This window comes from Meriones unguiculatus, chromosome 14 (genome assembly GCF_030254825.1).
Source record: "Meriones unguiculatus strain TT.TT164.6M chromosome 14, Bangor_MerUng_6.1, whole genome shotgun sequence".
Taxonomy (NCBI): domain Eukaryota; kingdom Metazoa; phylum Chordata; class Mammalia; order Rodentia; family Muridae; genus Meriones; species Meriones unguiculatus.
The window spans coordinates 17,869,281-17,893,669 of record NC_083361.1 but is presented as its reverse complement, the minus strand read 5'-3'; the positions used below and the strand labels follow the sequence as shown (position 1 = coordinate 17,893,669).

The window sequence follows — 24,389 nt, the reverse complement described above, 5'->3', positions numbered from 1 at the left end:
AAAACGATGGCAGCAACTTTTATTCTAAAAATTCTGATTACACTTTATTTTTTCCTTAACAAGTTTTCTGTTTCATCTTCTTAGGGTTTGAAAAAAAAGTGATTACTAAGATTCTAAAGAATTAATCAACAGAAGAATGTCAAGGGCAGGCTCAACCCACCTCACTCTGAGGGGTGTGATAACTATTTCAGTTTGCTACCTAGCTTCAAAACAAAACGAGTCTTTGTATTTTATAAATGAAGTCACATACAACCACCGCCTTCATTTGCACTTATACACAACTTTCAAGTGAAAATCTTCCTTTTAAGCTTTGTAATAAACCTCACAAGAATGATGGCTGACCTTACTAAGTAGCATGACCTTAAGAATGAATCTTGTTAATTATCATAACACGATAATGTCATTAACAAAGAGTCTAGAGTCTGAAGCCCCCTCTAGTCCCCACACTTACTAGGTAAATCCATCTACAGCATGTGAATGCTGGGAATTTAGCTAGCTTGCAGGTCATCTCCCTGGGTGCAAGGAAGCAAGGATTGGTTCTCAGGTCGTCATAGCCCACAAGGCCATGCTGTAGAGTAGAGTGTGTGTTCTGGGTCTGGGATAGTGAGGTGCTGTAGAAAGCCTATGATAGAATCAAAGAATCTCTGGATTCTCTCTGTAAATCTCTTCTGATTTACTCTATGGAACCCGAAATGCATTGTCAATTTTTCAATTTCCCTGTTAAGGCAAGATAATCTTTTCCCTACCTGTCTCACAGATGGGTGGGAATTGGATCTTTGAAAGCAGACAGATAGAAAGAATAGCAACTATGAGAGTTTATTTCAAGCAACAATGTGAATTTAGTTTGAATGGTGAAGAATAAATGAGAAAATAGATACTTTGTTGACAGGGACAATGTTTACTGTATGTTTCTTTTTAAAAGCACATTAAAAACAATGATCCCAAACCCACTTAAAGGATAGAAAGCATTCATCCGCTTCTTCACACAGACATCTAGAACACAGACCAAAGTAGTCACTTAATGAAAAGATTAGGGTCTGGAGCTTGGGCAATGGTGCAGTGGGTTAGACTGAGGACCCAAGGACCTGAGTTAGAATCCTCCCACATAAAAGCCAAGTTAACAAGATTCACTGTTAGGGTCATGTTAAGGTCATTCATGCCCTTATTCCCAGTGTTGGGGCAGGGTAGCCAGGCAGATGCTGACAGCTGGCTGTGGGACAGGCCAACCGAAATAACGCCAAGCTTCAGGGTCAGAAACAGACTTTGACTCGGGGACTAGGAGGTCTTCAGAACTCCTCTTCTGGCCTGCCCATGCACTCACACAGTGTGCAAACCCACAGGCACGTGTAACCCCCCTCACCAATGTACACACGTGGACATACTACACACGAGGGCCAGGAGCCTGGGGTGGTAGAATTGCACTAGATTTTGTTTCTCTTGGTGCTTTCGAAAGGTTTGTTTTTACGAGGGAGATGACTAAGAGAAGGGACTGAATCTGTCCCCTGTGGGATCAACTCAAAGGCGTCGAAGCTCCGTAAACCCATTCCATCGTTGTACAACGAGCACGTCATAGCGCTGTTGGTGGATTAAAGAGGCAGGATGCGTGGGGGTACTCTGCACAGCGCCCGGTTCACCGTAAGCACAGAATAGACCATCGAGGGTCCATTCCGTAGTACTGAGTGCCTGTACTCGGTCTTAGAAATGGAGTGTTGAACCATAACAACAACAACAAAAGGTGACTGTGCCTTCATGGATCTTATATCCCAGCTGGGAACAGAGGAAATAGTGGAACAATGGAAGAAGCAGATGGATATGGGGGACAGATTGACATACATAGACGCTGTGTTTCTCTGATAACACGGAACAGGATATCCTGGTGGGAAATATCAAGAGATGAGGGTACAGGAGCGACCTGATTTGGAGGAGACAGAGGACAGCACTGAGGAGGTGACATTTAAACCTATTTGAAGGAGAACAGAACAGGACCTGCTATTTTTAAGTTAAAATTAAGAAAACGAAGACAAGCTGGGTGGTGGTGGTGGCACACGCCTTCAATCCCAGCATTGGGGAGGCAGAGGCAGGTGGATCTCTGAGTTCAAGGTTAGCCTGGTCTACAGAGGAAGTTCCAGCTGAGGCTACATAGAAACCCTGTATCGAAGAAAAAGAACAGACAAACAAAAATGAAACAAACTTACTATCAAATACAAAAGACCCTTTTTAGGCTGGGGAGGTGGCTCTGTGGGTGATGTACTTCCAGAACAGCAGAGGGCTTGCGTTTGAAACCCTACAAAGTTAAAGGAGGTGGCTAGACACAGGGATACCCCAGAAACACTCAGAGCAGCCAGTCTGAAGCCTGAGACACACAGGAGGCAGCAAGAAAGAAACCCTGCCTCAAACAAGGTTGTCATTGCCACACAGGTTGTCATTTATAGAACGAAAACACATTATATACTTTTAGAGGTTATATCTAAAATGATAGTTTGATACTTTTCTTCATCTTCTTTTAACTTTTCAGAGATTTTTGCGTGGTAATATATCAAATAGATGAGTCATTATTTAACTGTTTTCCCTATTGGCTAATAAAGTATTCTTTTTTTTTTTCCTTACTTATTGTAATGATTCTTTGGTTAACATCCTGTGTCCACATGTGATGCAGGACCATAAAGCAGGACCAGGAAAACCTTCCCCGGAAGTGACTCCCTTATGGAGGCAGGATATATGGAAGCTAATGGGGTGAGACAGGAGGGAGGCACAGGTTTTTTGGTAGAGGAAACATCCTGGACAAAGGTGGAGACGAGAGGTGCATGTGGGTACCCTAAGAACCAAAATAGCCCAGTTTGGCTCTAGTATGGTACAGGCTGGTGGTTAAAGGCAGAGGGAAACAGACCAGAAGATCATCGCCTTGTGAAAAGTCCCTGTAGAAAGCCATTCCAAAGAGTGTGCACTTTGAGGCAGGGAAAGGTGGCACACACCCTTAATTCCAGCACACAGAAAGAAGGCAGGGGCAGGCAGATCTCCGTGAACTGAAATACAACCTTGTCTACAGAGTAGGTTCAAGGTCAGCCAGGGCTGCACAGTGAGATCCTGTTTCAAAACAAAACTAACAAACAAACAAAAAAGTGTGGTCTTTGGGCAACGGGAAGCATTGGAAACAGACCAAGTTAAGGCCTAGATGTTCCTTACCATCGTCACGTTCCTTTGGTTACATGTTGACAACTGTGACCAAAACCACTAGAACATCAGGAAACAAACAAACAAACCAACCTTACAATGAAAATATACTGTTAGAATTGATCTGTTTTAATGTTATTGATTGATCTCTTAAAAAAAAAAGTCTATAGAAAGTTTGGTGTTATCCACCATTTCAGGCACCCCCATCCCCACCAGGGGTCTTTGAAGGTGGCTCCTAGGATAAGGACCTGGGCTCTACTGTCTCTTGACATTTTGAGTGATCCTTATGGTGGGCATAACTGAGCAAATACCACGACCGTGTTTCCATGGTGGCGGGGGTGGCCTCTTTTTTGTGTGCATTGCGCGCTTTACTGCAATGCAACACTCCGGCCCCACACTTAGTAGCCACATTCAAAGCTGTTGGCCACCTAAGGAAACAGAAACTAGAAGGGGATGGGCATGGCTCTTTGATAATAATAGCTCAGAGATCAGCTTTTCTCTCTGGGCTTGGAGATTCACGAGCAAGCATGATCTTCCCCCTCCTCTCCCCGCCCCCAATAGGTGCCTGTGGTTTAAATACACTAGTTGGCTCCGTCCCCTGTCCCAGCGCCAAGGTACCCTGATGACAAGGAGATTGAATTCGCCACCAGTAGCTGCCACCAGTAGCTAAATGAGGTTAGAGTGTCTGCCCAGGACAGTCAGGGAGGCAGGTGTGGTCCAGACTACGTTGATAATTAGATCCCAGACACCAAGCTTGCCCATTCTCTCCAAGGACATAGCAGGCCTAGAACAGATCCCAGGCTCTGCCTCCCGAGAGCTGACGTCTCCATTTAAGGGAGCACCCCTGAGACTAATGGACAGTGACAGCTCCGTTTGATGAACACAGAAACGCTTAACAGAGAGGCTGTGATCTGCCAGCCCCGTAAGCTGCTTATTAGCAGGGAAATCATGCTCTGCGGCAGAGCTGCCCCCTTGCCTAACCCCTGCTTCCTGCATCTCCCGTGTGCCATCTCACTTAAAGATTTCATTGTTCTAGGAAGGGGCGGGGGTGGGGTGCAGAACTGCTGGGAGCTGTTTCTCAGCTCCTTTCACGGCCTCTGGGGAGCCCTGCAAATCAGCAGCCTTTCTCCTAGTGGAGATGGGAAGTGGATGGGTTTTTTAAAAAAGAAAAACAGCCCCTGAAGACTCTAGGTGTCTCAGCTAATAGGCTTCCAGTGTTGGCTCCTTTGGGTCTTGACATCCCGGCCAAAGGAAACAGTAGCAAAAATCCCTGATGACACGCCTTCCACCAGTGAGGCCATTTGCACACAGCCCTGCCCACTCTTCCTCCCCTCTGGACGACTATAATGATTTGCCTTCCATGTCCCTGATGCTAGCCTAGTCCCCAGACACCTTCCAATCCAAACTGCACCCCCACCAGCCTCCTTAGCATCAACACTGTGATTTCCAGCTGACCATGAAGGAAAACAAGGATTTGATCCCCTTCCCTGCAAATACAGTCAGCCGTTCATGGTACTTCCTCTCCAAGCAGCTAAAGCCAGAGACTCCAGGGCACCAGCTCCTCTCTCTCCTCCTTCAGTTCCCACCCACCAGCACCTCCTGTCAACACAAAATGCAAATGTGTTATAGCCAAGTCCAAATGAATCTTCCCCACAGCCCCCTTCCTCCAAGCCCTCACCCTCTCTGTTAGTTGTTGCAACAGTCTCCTACCTGGGCTCTCTCTTTCCAGTGTCACTCCTGTCACACACAGCCTCGTGACCTCATTTAAACCACAACTGATCCCGTCACTTACAGCTTATCAAGCCGAGATGGAAAGCCACTGTCCTCGCATGGCCTTGAGGATCATGCTCTGGCTCCTGTCCCTCTCTGTGACCTCCCCTGTCCCTCCTACCCCTTGGTCACTCTACTGCCACTCTGGCCCCACTGAGGATGGCTGCACATTCCTATCCCAGGGCGTTGGCACGCACAGTGCCTCTGCCTGCAATGGTTTCCCCTCGCCCCCCCCCCCCAGACATCCAACTGACACTACTTCTTACTTACGTCACTAAGCACAAGGGGAAAGGCCATTTCCTTAATTGGGAGTGGAATTTGAGCATCCTCTGCGTATTTTGACTCTTTAAAAGTAGTGTTCTCAGGGTGGCTAGAAAGCTAGTTTAGCAGTGAAGAATATTGCTCTAGCAGAAGACCCAAGGGTAGTTCCCAGTGTGTCTATCAGGCAGGCCCATCGGGAAGACCCTGGGAAGTCTAGGTCCATCTTCTGTCCTCTACAGACGCCCTTACTTAAGTGCACATACCTACCACATATCACATACTTTAAAATAAACAAAAATCTTTAAAAAGAAATAGACTTCTCAGGCTATGAATAGAGCCCAGTGGGAGAGTACTCCTCTTGTGTATCTGAAATCCTGACTTTAATTTCCCTCACCCAAAAAGAAAAGAAAAAAAAGAACGAAAATTAATTTTTCCCTTTTTCATAATTTTCCTTTGGGCTATCTTTTCCTTTCTAGCATACAATCACTTAACTTATAACTCATATTTATGAGTTAAAGAGCCGTTTTCTGTAGCAGACATTACAAATTCATTTTATCTAGTTTGCTATTAGCCTTTAGGCTTATTTGGTTTTTTGTTTGTTTGTTTGTTTGTTTTGTTTTTTGTCTTTTTTGTAACTACATATACATTTTTCAGTCTTTAACATCATTAGGCAGAATTTTCTTTGTTGCCCCTTGGTTTTGACCCTTTTGAAATCTCTTTTTTCACTCTCAAATTATAAGTACATTCATTTAAGCTTTTTTTCCCCCCAGGACTTTCATGCCTTTGCATCGTCTGAAATTCGCCTTTTCGTGTACTTTTATTTTTATCAAGTTTGTGCTTTTGAATTTCCCAAAGCAGAGTGAATGTGAGCTACACTTCACAATGGGGATATTATTCTTCTATTAAAGTGAGTGTGCACACTCCTTCATGTGTGCATGTGTGTGCATGTGTGTGCATGCGCACATACGTAAGTATATACATGTTCATGTAGAGTCCAAAGGTTGATCTAGTAGGGTGTCTTCCTCAATCACTTCCTTTATTTTTTTTTTTGAGGCAAAGTCTCTCACTAAATCACTCTGTACTAACTGAGTCATTTTTACAGCCCCACATCTATCTCTTTAAGCTCAACAAGAGTTTTAAAAGTTCAAGCCTGCGTCTTCAGTGTTTAAAACTTTAGTAAAACTTCAGAACTAGGCCCTGTCCAGAAGCATGCACTGTAGGTGACGCTTCACGGAGGAAGCAAGGGCCTTGTCACACACATCACTTCATGTCGGTATCATCACAACCCCAAGTGATGAGGCTCGCCGTTGTCCCTGTTTCCTAAAAGAGGGACCCAAGACATTAGGGCATGTTCCTAGAGTTTCACAGCCAGTGAGCAGTTGGATGCCAAGGCTCTGATCCAAGTTTGCAGGCTACAGAACTGTGGGCTCTCTTCTGTTCAGGCAGCGACTGTGGTTCCCTGAGTGCCCATTCCATGCACCTACCCTTTGCTAAGGAGCTAGGGAGATGCTTTCCTCTTCTGGTGACAGAAGCTTAGTGGCAGTCCCCAGTGTCCCTTTCTGTTCACTCTCAGGGGCCAAATTCAATGGCTCCCTTTCTGCACTTTCCTGCCTGACATTTTAGCAGCATTTCCAACAGGACAGCACATCTCTCGGTGGCCTCTCTCGGTCCTCAGGATGCCTGAGTTGCTCTCTCCTGGTTGCCCTGCTTCTCTAAGACAGCATTATGGGGAGTTTCAGCAGCAGCAGTTGGGAGCAAAATTCATGCTTCGAAGACCTGTCACATGAGTACCATGAGCAAAGCCAGCTGCATGGGGAGTGCCTGGTGGTTAGAGCTGTAATTATCCACCCCTCCCTCCTTGAGGAGCCATTTGAAAGGTTTTGTTTCAAGGTCTCTCCTCCTGGCTTCCCTGGTTCTCAGCTAGACATGCACCGGACTCTCAAAACCACCATATTCCAAGATGGAAATCACCATCTTTCTGAATTTCCCCACAGTCTGTCCCTGCTGTTGAGCTAACCACATTCTCTGTCAATCAAAACGGAGACTACGGCTCCCAAGCCATGATTTTGATCACAATCCTGCCCTACTGCACTTTTCACTCTCTCGCTTCCTATCAGCTGTACGTGTAAACATGGAAGCGGAGACCCTGGTTCTGATGGTAGCTAGAACCAGCTCCATCTACAGCATTGTGATTGCCAGATGTTTGGCCTGGAGCCGATGATTTGATCTTCCTGGCCTCACTTTCCTCATCTATAAAATGGGAGATAACATCTGTATTAGTTACTTTTTTGTGAAACTATGACAAATACCTGGCAGAAGGGAGGTAAGGGAGGAAGGATCTATTTTGATCCACAGTTTCAGAGGACATTGGTCCACCTTGATGTGGAAGGCACGGTGGCAACAGTATGAGGCTGCTGGTCACATTGTGGTGGGCAGAAAGCAGAGCATGGGGACGTAATCAGAAGCGGACATCCTTTTCCAGACCAGTTCCCAATGACTCACTCCCGCTAGCTAAGCCACCATCCCAAAGATTCTGTAACCTCTTAAGTTTGTACCTCCAGCTGGGGGCCAATTGCTCAAACATGTAACCCCAAGTTCAACGAAGCTGTGGTGATGATATACTTCATAAGACCATTGTGAGGATTAAATGAGATCAATTTGGGTGAAGTGCTTTGCTGGGTGCCCAGCTGTGGCAAACACGTGCTATAGATTACCCACCATTATTGTGACTGAATACTGTGATGGAGTTAGGTTGATGTCGGCCTCCTGCACGGCTTACTCTTCTCATCGATGTGACCAAATACCTGATAAGCAGCGGGAGTGTGAGGTGGCTGGCTGTGTTGCATCAGCAGCCAGGAAGCAGTGAGCGCACAGAACGTGTGGCCAGAGCATAAAACCTTGAGGCCTGTACCTAGTAATTCACTTCCTCTAGGAAGGGTCTGAAGCCTTGAACATGTGAGGACCCTGCACGTTCTAACCGGAACACCTCCCATAGACACTGGAATGCTGATGGCTTCTGCGCACGGGGGTCCTGCCAGGAAGGGTCAAGAGCAAGATCTTCAATGCAGAAACCCATCTCCTCTCCTTAGGCTGGAATGTAGCATGTGCAATATGAATTCCCTCCCACCCTAGGTATTTTGAGAGAGAGAGAGAGAGATTTTACCTCCAGAAACCTTGTAATTAGGGGTCAATTATTAATTCAACTAGCCGGGACTTTGTGGTCCCACTGAGATCTTATGGTGCTTCCTCCATTGGCTAATGTTTGAAAACTATATTCTACTGAGCTAGAAACACCTGTGGTTCCTGATCAAGAGCAGCAGGATGACACTTTAAGAGATCTGGTGCTATATATTAAGCTCGCCAGGTGACGTATGAATGGGCCATTATTTGACATCTAACACCCATTAAAAATGAGACCTCGTCCACCAGGTAGCCTTGTGGGTGATTCGCTGGGGTGGGGAACATGCCACATGCTGCTAGCCCCACCATCTCATGCCTTTGTCATACACTTCCTGACTTCCCAGAAGGAAACCAGGAGTGACCTGAGAGCTATAGCACCTAAAGGGTAGGAGCCCAAGGTCATGTAACAAAGGTCATGAGAATTTTGCATTTTACATTGCTCTCATTTCTGACCATTGAAACAACCTCTCTGCGTTTCTGAAAGGGAAGGGGTTGGAGAAAAACCACACCCGGTTCTGCTCAATTCTGTTTTATTTTGGCTTTTGTTTTTGTTTTTGTTTTGTTTTTTTGTTTTGTTTTGTTTTCCACCCACCACAAGTTCTTTTCTCCCCCTCTCATAGTGTGGGCGAAATGCTGAAAACTTCGACCGGTTTTTCACCCGCCATCCACCAGTCCTAACACCTCCTGACCAGGAAGTCATCAGGAATATTGACCAATCAGAATTCGAAGGATTTTCCTTTGTTAACTCTGAATTTTTAAAACCTGAAGTCAAGAGCTAAGTAGATCTGTAGATCTCCGTCCTTCATTCTGTCATTCAAGCTCAACAGCTATCATGGTGACATTATTTTTTTTTCATTGCCAAGTTACATCCGTGTTTTCTTTTCTGATGAGGCTAGAGTGGCCATGTTTCAGAACCCAAATGTCCTCAAGTAGTTTGGAGCATCTCAAGGAGATGGAATTATGCAGGCGGCATGTAGAAAGTGCTGCATAATCGAGACACACACGCAAAGTCCTCCTACCTGCGTCCCCAGCATGCCAGCTCTCAGGCCCACTGGGGAGAGAAAATGCTTGCTTTCTCTCCCTCATCCTCTGCACTGCCGATTTTACCCTGACCATCCAATCTACATCCTTCCTACAAAATGGAGAGGTGAACTGAATGCTAGCAATATCCTCCACTTTCCAGGCTGGGAGCTTGGCTTCAATCCAAGTACATGGCTGCTTTGCCCTAGAGGGAATCCCTCCACACTGCCTGTTCTGGAGGCAGTACAGCTTTGAAAAGAACACGCTAAAAATAAATTTTCATTTTTACTTTTTTTTTTAACTCAGTGATAAGAAGATTATCTAAGTCCTGGAAAAAAAAAAACAAAAAGCAAAACACACAACAACAATAAAAACCAAAAAGGGAATGCGCTTTTAGATGAGTTTCAATCTAAAAGCACTTCCAGGGGTCAAAAGGCAACCAGCTTGGGTGCTACCACCTTGCTGTAGTTTCTAATAGTGGATGTCTGATGCTGGTACCCTCCTCCCCCAAACTACTCAAGAATGGCATTTGGCACTGTTCCTGAAACCACATGGTCACTCTAGCAAGGTCCCAAAGGACCACGATTTTACATTACATTTCAAATGTTATTTGCTCTTTCATTTCTGTCATTGTTGAAATGCAAAAGAAAAAAAATACTCACTTTGTTACACATGCTTTAAAAATCCGTGTCCAGATGTTGTTAACCGCAACGGCCTGCTTTGTTCAACCAAGAAGATGGCTATGGAGCCCAGCAGACTTGTGCCTGTGGGGAGAGTATTTGTCTAGGTGTACCAATGGTATTGGAGAACTACTTGAGTGCTCTGAGAAAGACACAATCTCTCCAAACCATGACCGTTGCATTTTTCGGTTTGATGTCATTTTGCAAGATATCTGTGGAAATGTTCATTTGCACTTCAGTATCTGTTTTGATATTTTTCTCCTAGCATCAAGATACAATAAAAAAAAAAAAAGAAAGAAAGGAAAGAAGAAATCCTATTTCAAAGAAAACTGTTCTCTTTGAGCAATGAGGACCCACACTACAATGTAGGGCCCAAAGAAGGAACTCAGGAGAAAGGGGCTAAAGCTGGATCTTAAATAGCCTCAGTGTTCAACCAGCCAGAGAGAAGGATCTGGACACCATTCAGGGATTGCTGGTGTCCTTAAGTGGGGCAGGATAGAAAGGCTGGAGCCTCCCACACATCAGAGTTCAGAGCTCACATTCCCACCAGAGTCAAGCTTAGAGGCTAGCTAGGAAGATGCCCAAGATTCGTAAGCTTCTCATCAAAATTGCCACTCTTCTAAGTTTGAGCATCCTTGAGTAAGCAACTCAGTGAGCTCCCAGAAGTCCAAGGGAACCCCTGGAGTGGAAGACTTCATTTCTCCCTGAACAGATGGGGACAGCAGCTGGTCCCTACCCTTGCCTACAGCTCAGATCCCTGCTCCTCTCAGGCAGTTCTAAAGAGAATTCTTATCACAGGTCAAAAGATTTCCAGGACCTTCAGGGCTTCTGAGAGATCACACAGAAACTTCCCAAGGACCAGTGTCCTTGAAGTACACCTCCTCATCTTTAGGAAGACTATGCCTTGGGGTTCTGCTGAGACAAAGTGCATTCTTTCCTAGCCTATTTACAACTCTGCTTCAAGACTGGGGAATATTTCTCTTAGATAATGTGAAGCAAACTTACTGTCCTAACTGACAATCTTAGGATGTCTCCACTGAGGGAGACGAGGGCATTCCCATTCCTCACTCTATTATTGGGACAACTGGCATCTGGAAAGTAGAAGCAATTTTCTAAAGGTTTGTCAGTGGCAATACAAACACAGGTATCCTGATCCCCAGCACAGGGCTCTGTCTCCTCTATAACAAAACAAGCATCTCTGAGCCACATGTCTACTCCCAGGAAAGTTATGTAGGGTCTATCATTTGGTCACTGGGTCACGAGGCCTTGGACATATGCTCAGAATAAAAATCACAAAGAAACCTAGGGCTATTGGGAAGTGACCTGAGACAACCTTAGAAAACCGTGTAGGAAGGATGGATGGATGGATGGATAGATGATAGATGAATGGATGGATAGATAGATAGATAGATAGATAGATAGATAGATAGATAGATAGTATATATGTGTAAATATATACACTACACTCTACATTTTCAAATTCTTGCCATTATTTTTTAAGGTCCATAGTTTTCAGAACTAGATACTCAGAGTGTCCCTTTCCTTAGCATATGTTGCTGAGGTCGGTCAGAGAAGCTTCTGTGGAAGTAAGGGGTCATGACTCAGATTCCCTACTGTTTCCTCTCCTACCACCTTTTTAGATCAAAGGAAACCAGGAAATAGCTTTCATCACATAAGATCTTGATGGAATATTTTGGAATTCAATCGGAAAAGAAACATTTTAAATTATTTTTGCAACCATCCGTTTATGCCTCCTCCATCCATTCAAGTAGCACTTATTGAACACCAACTGTGTGCCAGGCTGGGTGCCAAGATCATGGTGAGAAATAATAAGGACGCTGCCCATCCCCTTTGCCCTCTTCCCCCAGCATACCATCTGTAGGAAAGATGGTCATAAAGCAAGTAATTAAGAGCATGGTATTGTCTAGGGTCTCAGGCTTATTAAGAAAATCTTCTGATGGAAGCCTTCGCAGCTTCTTGATCTCCCCAGAGACCACAGTTTGAGGCTGAAGCATCCTCTCCACCTAGATTTCTGAAGCAATCAGGTAGTGCGGTGGGTAGACAAGGAGAGAGGTGGGATGGGAAGCTGCTGGGGCCCTTCTTAGGAGGTCAATGAAACAAAAACTCCACATTTGGCCAGACTAGAGGAGCTCCCACAATGTGCCCTGGGAATCGTGTCTGATGGAGAAAGGGAGCCAACTGCTTTTCGGACTTGTTTCTGAGTCCTGAGTGTCACCCCTCATCGTGCATCACTCAGATAGCTGCAGGCCTTCAGCAGAGGAATCCGTTCTCCTTTTAGGATACAGCTGATCACAGCATGTGACTCTTGCTGATCATGTCCTGATCTCTCTAGCCCATCTAGAACAGGTTTAAATTTTCCACAAGAAAGGTATTTAACTTCTGGGAGAATTGAAGAAGAAGAAGAAGAAAAAAAAAAAAAAAAAAAAAAACTAAAAGAAATCTACCTAAAGCAGGTATTAACTGTGACCAATCATGTCTGGATCCAAGAATCTACTCTTTTAATTTCTTAGATTTCTAGCTGATTGCCTCTTCTAAGAAAGGACAAGGCCATGATCAAGTGACCCAAAGGAGGCTAGTGGAACTAATTCTCTTCCTAGGATCAGTGTTTCTGTTCTCACATGGCTTCACGTACTACCACCCCCAAAAGAATGGTCATAACGAAGGGGCCCAGTCCCTCCCAACATTCTGGGGTAAAATCTTGGAGGATTTTCCAGGAGGCTCCACTCATGAGGTAAAGCCCATTAAAAGGAAGTCTTATTCGGAGCACATGGCTTACTGAGACACAGCAAGTAACAAAATGCTTCCAAAGCTTGAGTCGGTAGGAAGGGAATTCTGCCACGTGCTCTCAGGTAAGGATGGCTACCTAGGTAGAGACCCCCCCAAAGGCACTGCCCATCTTCTGGCCCCAGGTCTGCCCTTCTCCTGTCCACACAGAGCCTTGAAGCTTCCAGACCTTGCTCGTACACAGCTCCCTCCACACGGGCTCCAAGCACACAGTATCCATCTACGTAAGCCTTAGGACTGGTGGAAACAACCGCTATCACTTGCTTCAGCGTGAGGAGGAAACGGCCTCAGGAATGAGAAAGCGCAAGGCAGTAGCTCTTTAATCGTATCTTCTTTTATTGGTTCAGTGAGTACTCAGGAACAGCCTACTGTGTGCTCAGTACGATTCTTCGCATTTGAAACTAAATGATAGCACAGGAACAGACAAAGACCTTGCCCTCCTGGAGAGAAGCAGTACAATTTCCCCAAAGTAGTAAGTGCACAGAAGACAATGAGAAGGGTGCTGACCTGTGGCTTATAGGATCAGAAAAGATAAAACAGACCGTATTAAGAAACAGAGGGCATCCCATTTTTCCTCTAGATATGAAAAGTAACCACATGGAGTGCCCAAGCCTGGAACCCTCCACAAAAGCCCAGCATGGACAGGACACCACAAGAGATGGCCCACCACGCAGAAAACAGCTCTATGAGAAGCCTTAGCCTTTCCCTCTATGCCCACACTCCTATAGATGACCTCCTGATGCCAGTTTGTCCCCCTCAATCTCATAACTTTCCTCAGACACCCCAATAGGGAATCCCTGTCTCAGGGGCACATCCAGAAAGAAGTATTTTGGAGCCTGACAACAAGCGATCCTTATTAACCTGGATTAATAAGGAAATCCTGTTGCTAGAGAATCCCAGGCACTGTGAAACACTCTTTAGGCTGTCTCTCCAGCCAGAGCAGCTGTAACGAGGCAACAGTTAGCTGCTATGTGGTCAGATTTAAATCACCAACCCACTGTGCAGTCCTGGGCAAGTCCCTTCACTGACTGGTGCCTCGGTTTTCTCATATTGCAAACAATGGGAGACGAGGACATCAGCTTTGCTGATGGTGGGGTGAGACTAGGAAGGGATAATCGGCTACCAAGGATGCTGGCGAGGCCAGCACATCATAGAGACCGGTTAATCGGCCCACATTCACATCCCCTGGTAGAACCTGCCTCATAGCATAGTTAGTAATGCCTACACACAGGCAGACTGGCGGGCAGGCTGGAAGAAAGGAAGAAAGCAGGAAAGGAAGGAAGAGGAGGAAGGAAGGAAGGAAGGAAGGAAGGAAGGAAGGAAGGAAGGAAGGAAGGAAGGAAGGAAGGAAGGAAGGCAGACTGACCAAATTACCCACCACAAAGTAGTTTTGTTTTTCAAGCTCGCCTTCACAGATCTTACTTTAAGCTTTGGGCTGTGTTTCTTAGAAAGCACACTACCAAAATCTTTGCAGAGACCCCCTGGCTAGTGAAGAACCAGATTCTACTCTCGTGGTCAGCTTTTGAGCGGCACTTCGAAGCCTAGCTTCTACCCATCTCTTTTTGGGATCTGAATCTAAAATATGAGTTAGGTAGACCCTAGGAGACTGGATACCTCTGAGCCAGATCTTCTGACACAGCTCTGGCTCCAAGTGGGCTGTCTAGGTGGTCCGCAGTGAGTCTCAGGCATCTTGAGGGTGAGGTACGTGGTTGGTTAGCTTCTTGCAATAAACACTGATCTGCTTTCCTTATGTGGCCATTTGCCTTCTGAGAGCCAGTGTGTGTTCAGGGGTCTCTCTCTTTCTCTCTCTCTCTCTCTCTCTCTCTCTCTCTCTCTCTCTCTCTCTCTCTCTAACAAAGTCAGTTCCTGGCCACAGGGGTCGTTTGCCCTCCAGGGTACTCTAAGAGCTAACTAACTCTATGACATTTAGCTGTGAGGGGAAACAGTTACTGATGTAATTCACCTCAAAGTCAAAGCATAGTACTCCCCTCCACACAGTCACCCTCTCTAGGGCAATTCTTAAAGAAATAAATGAATCTCCTCTTCTCGTAGAGAGTTCGCACCAAGCTTTCTCTCCCAAAGCCAGCATATAATCTGAAGTGAAAGCCGATACAAGGAACGCAGCTGCTAAAAGCTGTCGGCACGGGGCTTTCTGACTGCTCAGGAGCTTTTCTCAGCCTTCTGGTAACTGGCATGTCCTGATCATGTTTCCTGCTGCTGCTGCTGCTGCTCCTGCTGCTCCTGCTGCTGCTACTGCTGCTGCTGCTGCTTTCTGTGTTAATGCGTTTGCTTTCCATTTGGCAGAGAGACAAGCGAGACACCTCCAACTTCGACAAAGAGTTCACCAGGCAGCCTGTGGAACTGACCCCCACTGACAAACTCTTCATCATGAACTTGGACCAAAATGAATTTGCCGGCTTCTCCTATACTAACCCAGAGTTTGTCATTAATGTGTAGGTGAACGCAGAGTCCATTGCTGAGCCTGTGTGTAAGGCTTCAGGCTGAGTGTCTGTTACCCAATTCCAGTCTTCCAGGATCCATGGTGCCTCTGCTGGCACCATCATGTGGAGAGCTTGTCTTAGAGGGCTTTTATTCGTACGTATAGCTTGCTAGTTTGTTTTCTACATTTGAAAATGTTTAGTTTAGAATAAGTGCATTGACCACTGATAGAGGTACAACTTTCCAGACTTCCAGAAACTCATCCAATGAACCAATCGTGTCAAAAACTTAACCGTGTCCGGTACCAAAATGCTTCAGTATTTGTAATTTTTAAAGTCAGATGCTGATGTTCCTGGTCAAAGTTTTTACAGTTACTCTCTAATATTCTCCTTTGAATGCTACCTAAGCATGACCAGTCTTTTTAAAAGTTGTGAGTAAGCTTTGCAGTTACTGTGAACTCTTGTCCCTCGGAGGAAACTTTTTGTTTCAGAATTGGTATGATTAAACTGAATTCAAATATGCAAATCATCTTGCGTTCGTGTCTGTCTTTGAACATACAGCATCTCAGATGGGAGGAACGCAAAGTAATGTCTCCCGCTGATGAGTGTCCTTCACAGGCATGCGTTTTATTTTTCCATTGAAATCATCATACACATTTAAAATGGAACATTTCATATGAATTTGGCTGGCTTTCAGATTTTCGGGGAGGCCAAAACGAAATAAGAAGATTGGCAACAACTGGGCTTATTTTTCCATGTGGAAATAACTCATTTAAAAAATCAGCAACAACCTCCTTTTAACATTAATTTTTATTGATTCTTTGTGAGTTTCACATCATGCATCCCAATTCCATTCATTTCCCCATCCCTTTGTATCCCCCCACTGCCCTTGCAACTTCCCCCAAAAAAGAAAATAAAAAACAAATGAACAAACAAAAAGTAAACAAAACATTATGAAAACACGGTATACGCTTTTGTCCACACTTCTTTACTTAAGAATGTTCATTGCAATGAGTCATTGGTGTGGTTTAGGGCCTCTGCTTCTGCTACAGCAACAATACTGGATCTTCACTGGACTGGACATCCTGTTGTCCTGTGTCAAAGAGTTCCTGCAGTTCTGAATCTGCAGGACAGGCCCATATACATGTTCCAGCAGTTCATACACGAGATATTGGAGTGGACCAACTCAAAGCCCCAGATCTGGACCTGGGTGGTAGCTAACTTGGTCAGCCGTCTACCTCTCCCACACCCAAACTACCAAGGGTGAGCTCTCTGGCACTGTCCAGGCTAGCTCACCCAATGCCACAACCAGCAAGGGACAGAGCCTGCTCTCCCTTTTTCATGCTCTCGGGGATGGCTCACATGCACCCATGCTACCAGAGCCAGCTCAACTCTGCTGCCCAGGCAAGGTATAGTGCCTGCTCTCCTGAATGCTACAGCCAGTAAGGGACAGGGGCAGCTGTCCTGCTCTCATGACCCCCAGTCCAGCTCTCCTGCCTGCCACAGGTGGTGGAGGGGTAAGGTGGAGGTCAGTATTTCCCTTGATCCCCCTTCACCTCATTCCAGGTCAGTGGTGGGGTCAGCTCTCTCGTGCTTACCCCTTTCGGGCTGACTCACCCATGTTCCACTACCAGGGCTAGCTCTACTGTGCTGCCCAGGTGAGAGGCAGGGCCTGTTGACTTGAGTGCTGTAGCTGGTGAGAGGTGGGGCCAGCTCTGCACAGCCCTTGGACAACATCATAGTCCCTGGTGGAAGCCCTGACCAGGAATGTCCGCATGGTCTTTAATGGTAATATGAACCCTGACATCAACAACATAGACCCTCTCTGCTACATGGCCAGAGACCCAAGCATGGCCCTCGGTGGCAGGGTGGGCTGGGACGTCACCATAACCTCAGGTGGCGGGACTGGCTACTCAGAATAGGCTATCCCTTTCCACTCTGGCATCTCCACCTCCACCTGTCTCGAAAATGCTCAAATTGTTCCTCTTCTCTTTCTCTCCCATCAGTCCTCCGCATACTTGCACAATGTGGGTGGGCCACACAGCCGGTAGGCCTCCAGGTGTCTTCACCTGCCTGCCGCAAAGTGTGACAGAGAGCAGACCTCTGGATGTTTACAGCCTACTCATGCCACTAAGCAGCAGGGCTGGCCTATCATTCAATCGAACTAAGAAATGGCTATATTCTTGGGTCCGGGGTGGCTAGGTTGGTAGAATGCTTATTAAGCATGAACGAGACCCTGGATTTGATCCCCAGAACTGTCTAAAGTAGGCGTGATGGCACGTGCCTGTAATCCCAGCATTTTGAAAGTAGAGGCAGAGGAGGAAAAGGAGCACAAGGTCATTCTCTCAGCTACATATCAAGTTTGAGGCCAATGTGGACTACTTGGAACCTTGTCTTTAAAAGTAGGAAGGGGTGGTCAGGTGGACCAACAGGTAAAACCACCTGCTGCCAAGGCTAAAGACTTGATCCCCATGACCCATGTGGCAGAAGGATAAAATCAATCCTTAAAATTTTTCCTCTAACCTACATATGCATGTCATGTCATGTGAGCACACACACACAAATAAATAACATGTAACATACTTTAAATGTGTGCATCCTTTGCCAGGTGTGTGTGTGTATCGTAGTGCCCACAACCCTCTATTGTCTCATTCCTCCTGTCTACCTCCCTGACTGCTATAGACATTGGAGGCGTTTTCATTCGTGAGCCTCAGGCTTGATGATCTTACTGTTTTCCTGTGCCTATAGCCTGGGTGTCTGAAACTTGTCCCAGTCACTATGTTTCATGTTTGTTATTAAATAGGAAATGCATCAGCCTAGAGCAATGGCTCAATAATTTCGCTGTTCTTCCAGAGGAGCAGAGTTTGGTTCGCAGCACCCACACTGGGCAATTCACTGTTGCCTGTTCAGGAGACCCAATGGTCTTCTGGCCTCGTCAGATATGCAGATCTACACACGTGTGCATCACGTGCATGCACACACGCACATGCACACATCTTTAAAAATATATACAGAATACTTCATAAAAACTTTATGATGAAAGTCGACAAGGAGGCTGGTGTCAAAACAGAGAACACTTTCCAGTGGTCTTTGGAATACCTTCTTTTTTTTTAAGCTCAGCACTTGCAAAGGGAAAAATAAAGTAAAAATAAATAAATAAATAAATAAATAAATAAATAAATAAATAAAATAAAAAGTATGTCCTTTTCCCAAAAGCCATATAGACAAAAAGAAACATGGGAAAAATAGGGAATATTTCTTCTTTTTGTGAACTTTTAATATTTTTTATAATTTATTTCCTTTATATCCTATTGTAGCCTCCATCTCTCCTCTCCTCCCAGTTTCACCCTACCTCCCTCTCCCCTAGACCACAGAAAGGGGAGCCCTCCTCCACTACTATCTGACCCTAGCCTATCAAGTCTCATCAGGACCGTGTGGATCCTCTTCCTCTGTGGCCTAGACAAACTGCTCTAAAGTCCACAGATGTAAAGAAGCTAAATAACAAGAATGACTCTAGGGAGGAGGCTTAATTCTCACTCAGAAGGGCAAATAGAATAGACACCAGAAGCAGTTGAAGAGAGGGAACAGGATGGGAGCCTACCATAGATGTCCTCTGAAAGACTCCACCCTACAGGGGATTGAAGCAGATGCTGAGACTCATAGCCAAACTGTGGGCAGAGCACTGGGAGTCTTGTGGATAAGTGGGGGGATAGAAGGACACAGAGGGGACAGGAGCTCTAGAAGAAGACCAACAAAGCCAACAAATCTGGGCCCAAGAGGGCATATAGAGACTGATACACCAACCAAGGACCATGCACGGAGAGGACCTAGACCCCCTGCTCAGATGTAGCCCATTGGCTGCTCAGTCTTCATGTGGGTTCCCTAGTAAGGGGAGCACAGGTTATCTCTGATGGGGATTTCTTCTAAGTGCTGCTGGTGAGATAAGGAGTCCCAGTCTCAGTGCAGAGTGGCACAGCACCGAACCACACACGTCAGCCTGCTACACTCATCCCTGAATGGAGTGATACTTCTGTTTTCTTGTGGAAATGCTTCAGTAACATAGTCTGTAGCACACGCCTTTGTAGCTGCTAAGGCTGGTGGGTAGCAGAAAAGAACAAACCCATCATACACCAAGTACATCCTGACTCTACGGTTTATTCATCCCCTCTCTTGGAGGAAGCCCAGCAAATGCAGCAAATGGGCAGATAGTGAATCCATTGATCTACTAGTGAGCTCATCTTCGGAGAAGTTTAGAAACCCTGCCAGTGAAAATTGGCTGACGCCAACTTCAAACTCGAGAGAGACTGCGGTTCTATGCGGCATATATGAAAACAAAAAAATACTTAGATTTCTGTAGATGTTTGGCAAATGTGTCTCATTTAAGATTGTATGCGAGAGGTGGTTACCATTCCCTGTCAGTTTCTCCTGCTTTTCCTATCTGCTACAGACTGACCTCCCTTTCATTTAGTGAGCACTAGGATCTGTGCTGGTCCAGGCACAATCCTGGGGGGTGGGGGGGAGATCACAGAGCCTAAGAGTATAGTCTAGGACTTTCCACCCACAAGAACCTGATGGATGCAGAAGGCTCAGCCTCTCACTTTATTAGGATTATGTCTTGTGAAAAAGAGAGGGGGGACCTATGAAAGTCTGATGGAGGCTCTTCTAAGTAACTAAGGGTGCTCATTCTCAATCCTGGTGACCTGGGCTTGATCCTATGGAACTACATGGTGGAAGGAGAGAACTGAGTCCTTATGGTTGTCCTCTGACCTCCACACACATGTTGTAGCACACATATGTGCCTGTGCATGCACACACAGACACACACACACACACACACACATTACATAACTATATGTTTGTTTTCTGTAACAAGAAAGTCTTGTGTTTTACTCTGGTAGCTTAGCCTGGTCCCATGTACATTTCTGAATAAAGCAATGTGTGTGGGTGAACAGGGGAGGCAGATGGTTCAACTGGCTGGACCTAAGTTGGTTAGTTAGCTATTGCCATGTTACAAGCTACCTCTAAACTTTAACGCAACGACTATTCCCTCTCAATGTCTGTGGACTTTGGATATTGGTGTGGCTTAGCTAGCTGACAGTCTCATTTGGTTTTAGGCCAGCTATTGGTCAAGGTTGTAGTCTCATGGGACATTCAACAAAGGGACCAAGTTTCACTTCCTGGCTTCCTCATCTACTTGTCAAAGCATCAGTTCCTCATGAGATTCCCATAGGGCCACCTCTGGGCACAGAAGCTGGCTTCTGGGGTCAGTGATCAAATGGGAGTGTCCAACTTGGGGATCATAGTCTCTGCATCTTTACATCGAAAGTGACAATTCACATTGTTGTTGTTTTCTATTCTTTAGAAGTTATTCAATAAGCTCAGCATAAGTTCAAGCGAGGGAGATTAAGCAAAGTGAGATCACCAGGAGGTGGCGTGTTGAGGACCATCTTAGAGGCTGCCTGTAGTGAGTGATACCACCACAGCCTGCAACAAAGGGCCACCAGGGCACAGGAACTCAGAATGGACTCCTGAAATAAAAGTTGGAATCTGCACTTTGGAACCAATGGAGATGTATGCAAAGGTGTATTCTTTACATGTGGGACTTCTGGGTTTCTCTCAAGATGTTTCAGGCCAGGGATACACGAGAGACAAAACAACAGTGGGAAGCAATTACAGGAACAGCCTACTCAGCATTGCATTGGGCCACAAAGTTGTTGGTTGTTTCATAACAAGCTCAGTGGTTAAGGCAACGGTCTGAATCTCACCCTCTGAGGAATTATATCCCTTCATCTTCAGGACCACAAACCCTACTAAGATGAGTTGACAGAAAAGTACACACAACAAAACTCTACATCAGTAATCTAGAACCTCAAAGCTCGGTGGATTTCTTGAAGATTTATTTTATTGTGTTTTTCCTGCATGTCCATATGTCCACTGCATACATGCCTGATGCCCTCGGAGATCAAAAGAAGGCATTGGATCCCCAGAAAGTATAGTCACAGATGGTTGTGAGCCACCACGTGGGTGCTGGGTGAACCAGGTCCTTTGCAAAAGCAGTAAGTGCTCTATCCCAAATTCAGCTGATCTTTTAAACCAACTGTTTATTTGGTTAGTCTGGTCTGGCCACTTCCAAGTATCTCAGGGAGATTAGTCTCTGTATCTCAGGCACCCGGAGAGTCAGCTGGTAACAACTAAGATGGCCTTATTCCCCTTACAGTGGTTGACAGCCCAGGGGAAGCTCCGTGGATAGTCTGTTTCTGTTTTGTGTCCTGGCTCTCTGATAGTCCAGAAGACTGGAATAGACTGCTTTGTACAGTGTATTTAATGACTCTAAAGAGCAGGCGAGAGAGAGAGAGAGAGAGAGAGAGAGGCTCCAACACGTCTCTGCTTCTTTCTCATATGCCAGTTCAAGGAGAAAACAAAAGCAAATGAACACAAGGATGGGGAATATTTATAGCCCAATTTTGAATCGAACACGCTGTCCCTCAGTGGAATCGTTTACGAACATAGAGAAATTCAAAGAAATAGAAGAGGAAAGAAATAAAGAAAGAACTAAAGACTCTTTAGAATTAAATGAAAATGAGGGCACATCATACCCAAACTTATGGGACACAATGAAAGCAGTGCTTTCATAAAGAAGTGGAGAGACCTCATACTAGCAACTTAACAGCTCACCTCAAAGCTCTAAAAAAAGGAGAGGGGGAGTAAACACACCCAAGAGCAGTCAACATCAGGAAATAATCAAACTCAGGGTTGAAATCAATAACCTAGAAACAAAGAAAGCAATACAAAGAATCAACAAAACCAAGAGCTGGTTCTTTGAGAAAATCAACAAGCTAGACAAACCCTTAGCCAAACTAACTAAAAGACAGAGAAAGAGTATCCAAAATAATAAAATCAGAAATGAAAAGAGTGATATAACAACAGACACTGAGAAAATCCTAAGAATCATTCAAGTGTACTTCAAAAACCTGTATGCAACAAAATTGGAAAATATAAATAAAATGGATGATTTTCTTGATAGATACCACTTAACAAAGTTAAATCAAGATCAGGTTAACAAATTAAATAGGCATATAACCTCTAAAAAAATAGAAGCAGTAATCAAAAGCCTCCCAACCAAAAGGCCCTGAGCCAGATGGTTTTAGCACAGAATTCTACCAGACTTTCAAAGAAGAACTAATACCAATATTCCCAAACTATTCCACAAAATAGAAATAGAAGGAACATTGCCCAACTCATTTTATGAGGCCACAGTCACCCTCATACCTAAATTTCACAAAGACCCAACAAAGAAAGAGAATTTCAGACCAATATACCTTATGAACATTCATGTAAAAAAAAATGATCATCTTATTAGATGCTGAAAAGGCCTTTGACAAAATCCAACACCTCTTCATGTTTAAAGTCTTGGAGAGATCAGGGATACAAGGCACATACCTAAACACAAGAAAGGCAATATACAAAAGCCAATAGCCGAAATCAAGTTAAATAGAGAGAAACTTAGTATTCCTGCTAAAATCAGGGACAAGACAAGGCTGCCCACCCTCACCATATCTCTTCAATATAGTACTTGAAGTTCTAGCTAAAGCAATAAGACAACTAAAGAAGATCAAGTGGATACAAATTGGAAGAGAAGAAGTCAAAGAATTGCTATTCATAGATGATAGGGTAAAATATATAAGTGACCCCCAAGATTCTACCAGAAAACTCCAATGGCTAATAAACATTTTCAGCAAAGTGTCTGTATACAAAATTAACTCAAAAAAGTCAGCATCTCTCATGTACAAAAAAGACACAGGCTGAGAAAGAAATTAGAGAAACAGCACCCTTCACAATAGCCACAAATAATATAAAATATCTTGGTGTAACTCTACCCACGCAAATGAAAGACCTGTATGACAAGAAAGCCTTTGAAGAAAGAAATTGAAAGAGATTTTAGAAGATGGAAAGATCTCCCATGTTCGTGGATGGGTAGAATTAACAGTAGAAATGACCATCGTGCCAAAAGCCATCTACATATTCAATGCAATTCCCATCAAAATTCCAACACAATTCTTTACATACCTGGAAAAAGCAACGATTAACTTCATATGGAAAAAATAATAAGAGACCCAAGATAGCCAAAACAATTCTGTACAAAAAAAAGAAAAACAAACAAACAAACAAAAACAACTTGTGACAGTATCAACATCCCTGATTTGAAACTATACTACAGTGCAATAGTAATAAAATCTGCACGGTATTGGCATAGAAACAGACAGGGTGATCAATGGAACTGAATTAAAGACCCAGAAATAAACCCACAGTCCTACAGGCACTTTATTTTTGACAAAAAAAAATCCAAAACATACAATGGAAAAAAGAAAGCATCTTCAACAAATGGTGCTGATATAACTGGATGTCTACATGCAGAAAACTGCAAACAGACCTATATTTGTCACTCTGCACAAAACTCAAGCCCAAGTGCATTAAAAACCTTGACATAAAACCAGAGACTCTAAATCTATTTAGAAGACAAAGTGGGAAAAAGTCTGGAATTCATTGGCATAGGAGCCAACTTCTTGAAAGGAACCAACAGCCCAGACTCTGAGATCAACAATTAATGAATGGAATCTCATGAAACTCAGGAACTTCTGTAAGTCAAAGGACATTGTCAATAGAACAAAACGGCAGCCTACAGACTGGGAAAAGATCTTCACCAACCCTACATCAGACAGAGGGCTATTATCCAAAATATACAAAGAATTTAAGAAATTAAACAGCAACAAATCAAATAATCCAATTAAAAATGGGGTACAGAGCTAAACCAAGAATTCACAACAGAGGACTCTTGAATGGCTGAGAAGCACTTAAAGATATGCTCAATGTCCTTAGTCATCAGAGAAATGCAAATTAAAACAACTCTAAGATTCCATTTTACACCAGTCAGAATGGCTAAGATCAAAAACTCGAGTGAGAACACATGCTGGAGAGGATGTGGAGAAAGAGAAACCCTCCCCCATTGCTGGTGGGAATGCGAACTTGTACAACCTCTCTGGAAATCAAACTGTCTCTTTCTCAG

The 24,389-nt window shown here is 44.6% G+C and overlaps 1 protein-coding gene across 2 annotated transcripts in view; it reads left to right on the top strand.

The window, feature by feature from the left end:
* Prkcb (protein kinase C beta) overlaps positions 1 to 15,851 on the top strand; it is a 324,942-nt gene extending 309,091 nt beyond the window's left edge. The window contains exon 17 of one of the 2 annotated variants that reach the window (XM_060366899.1): positions 9,003 to 15,851. In XM_060366899.1, coding sequence (XP_060222882.1) covers positions 9,003 to 9,161 — 159 coding nt within the window. In that variant the 3' untranslated portion in view covers positions 9,162 to 15,851. The remainder of the gene's footprint in view (positions 1 to 9,002) is intronic. The other variant, XM_060366900.1, reaches the window with a different exon arrangement.
* The last annotated feature ends 8,538 nt before the right edge of the window (positions 15,852 to 24,389 follow it).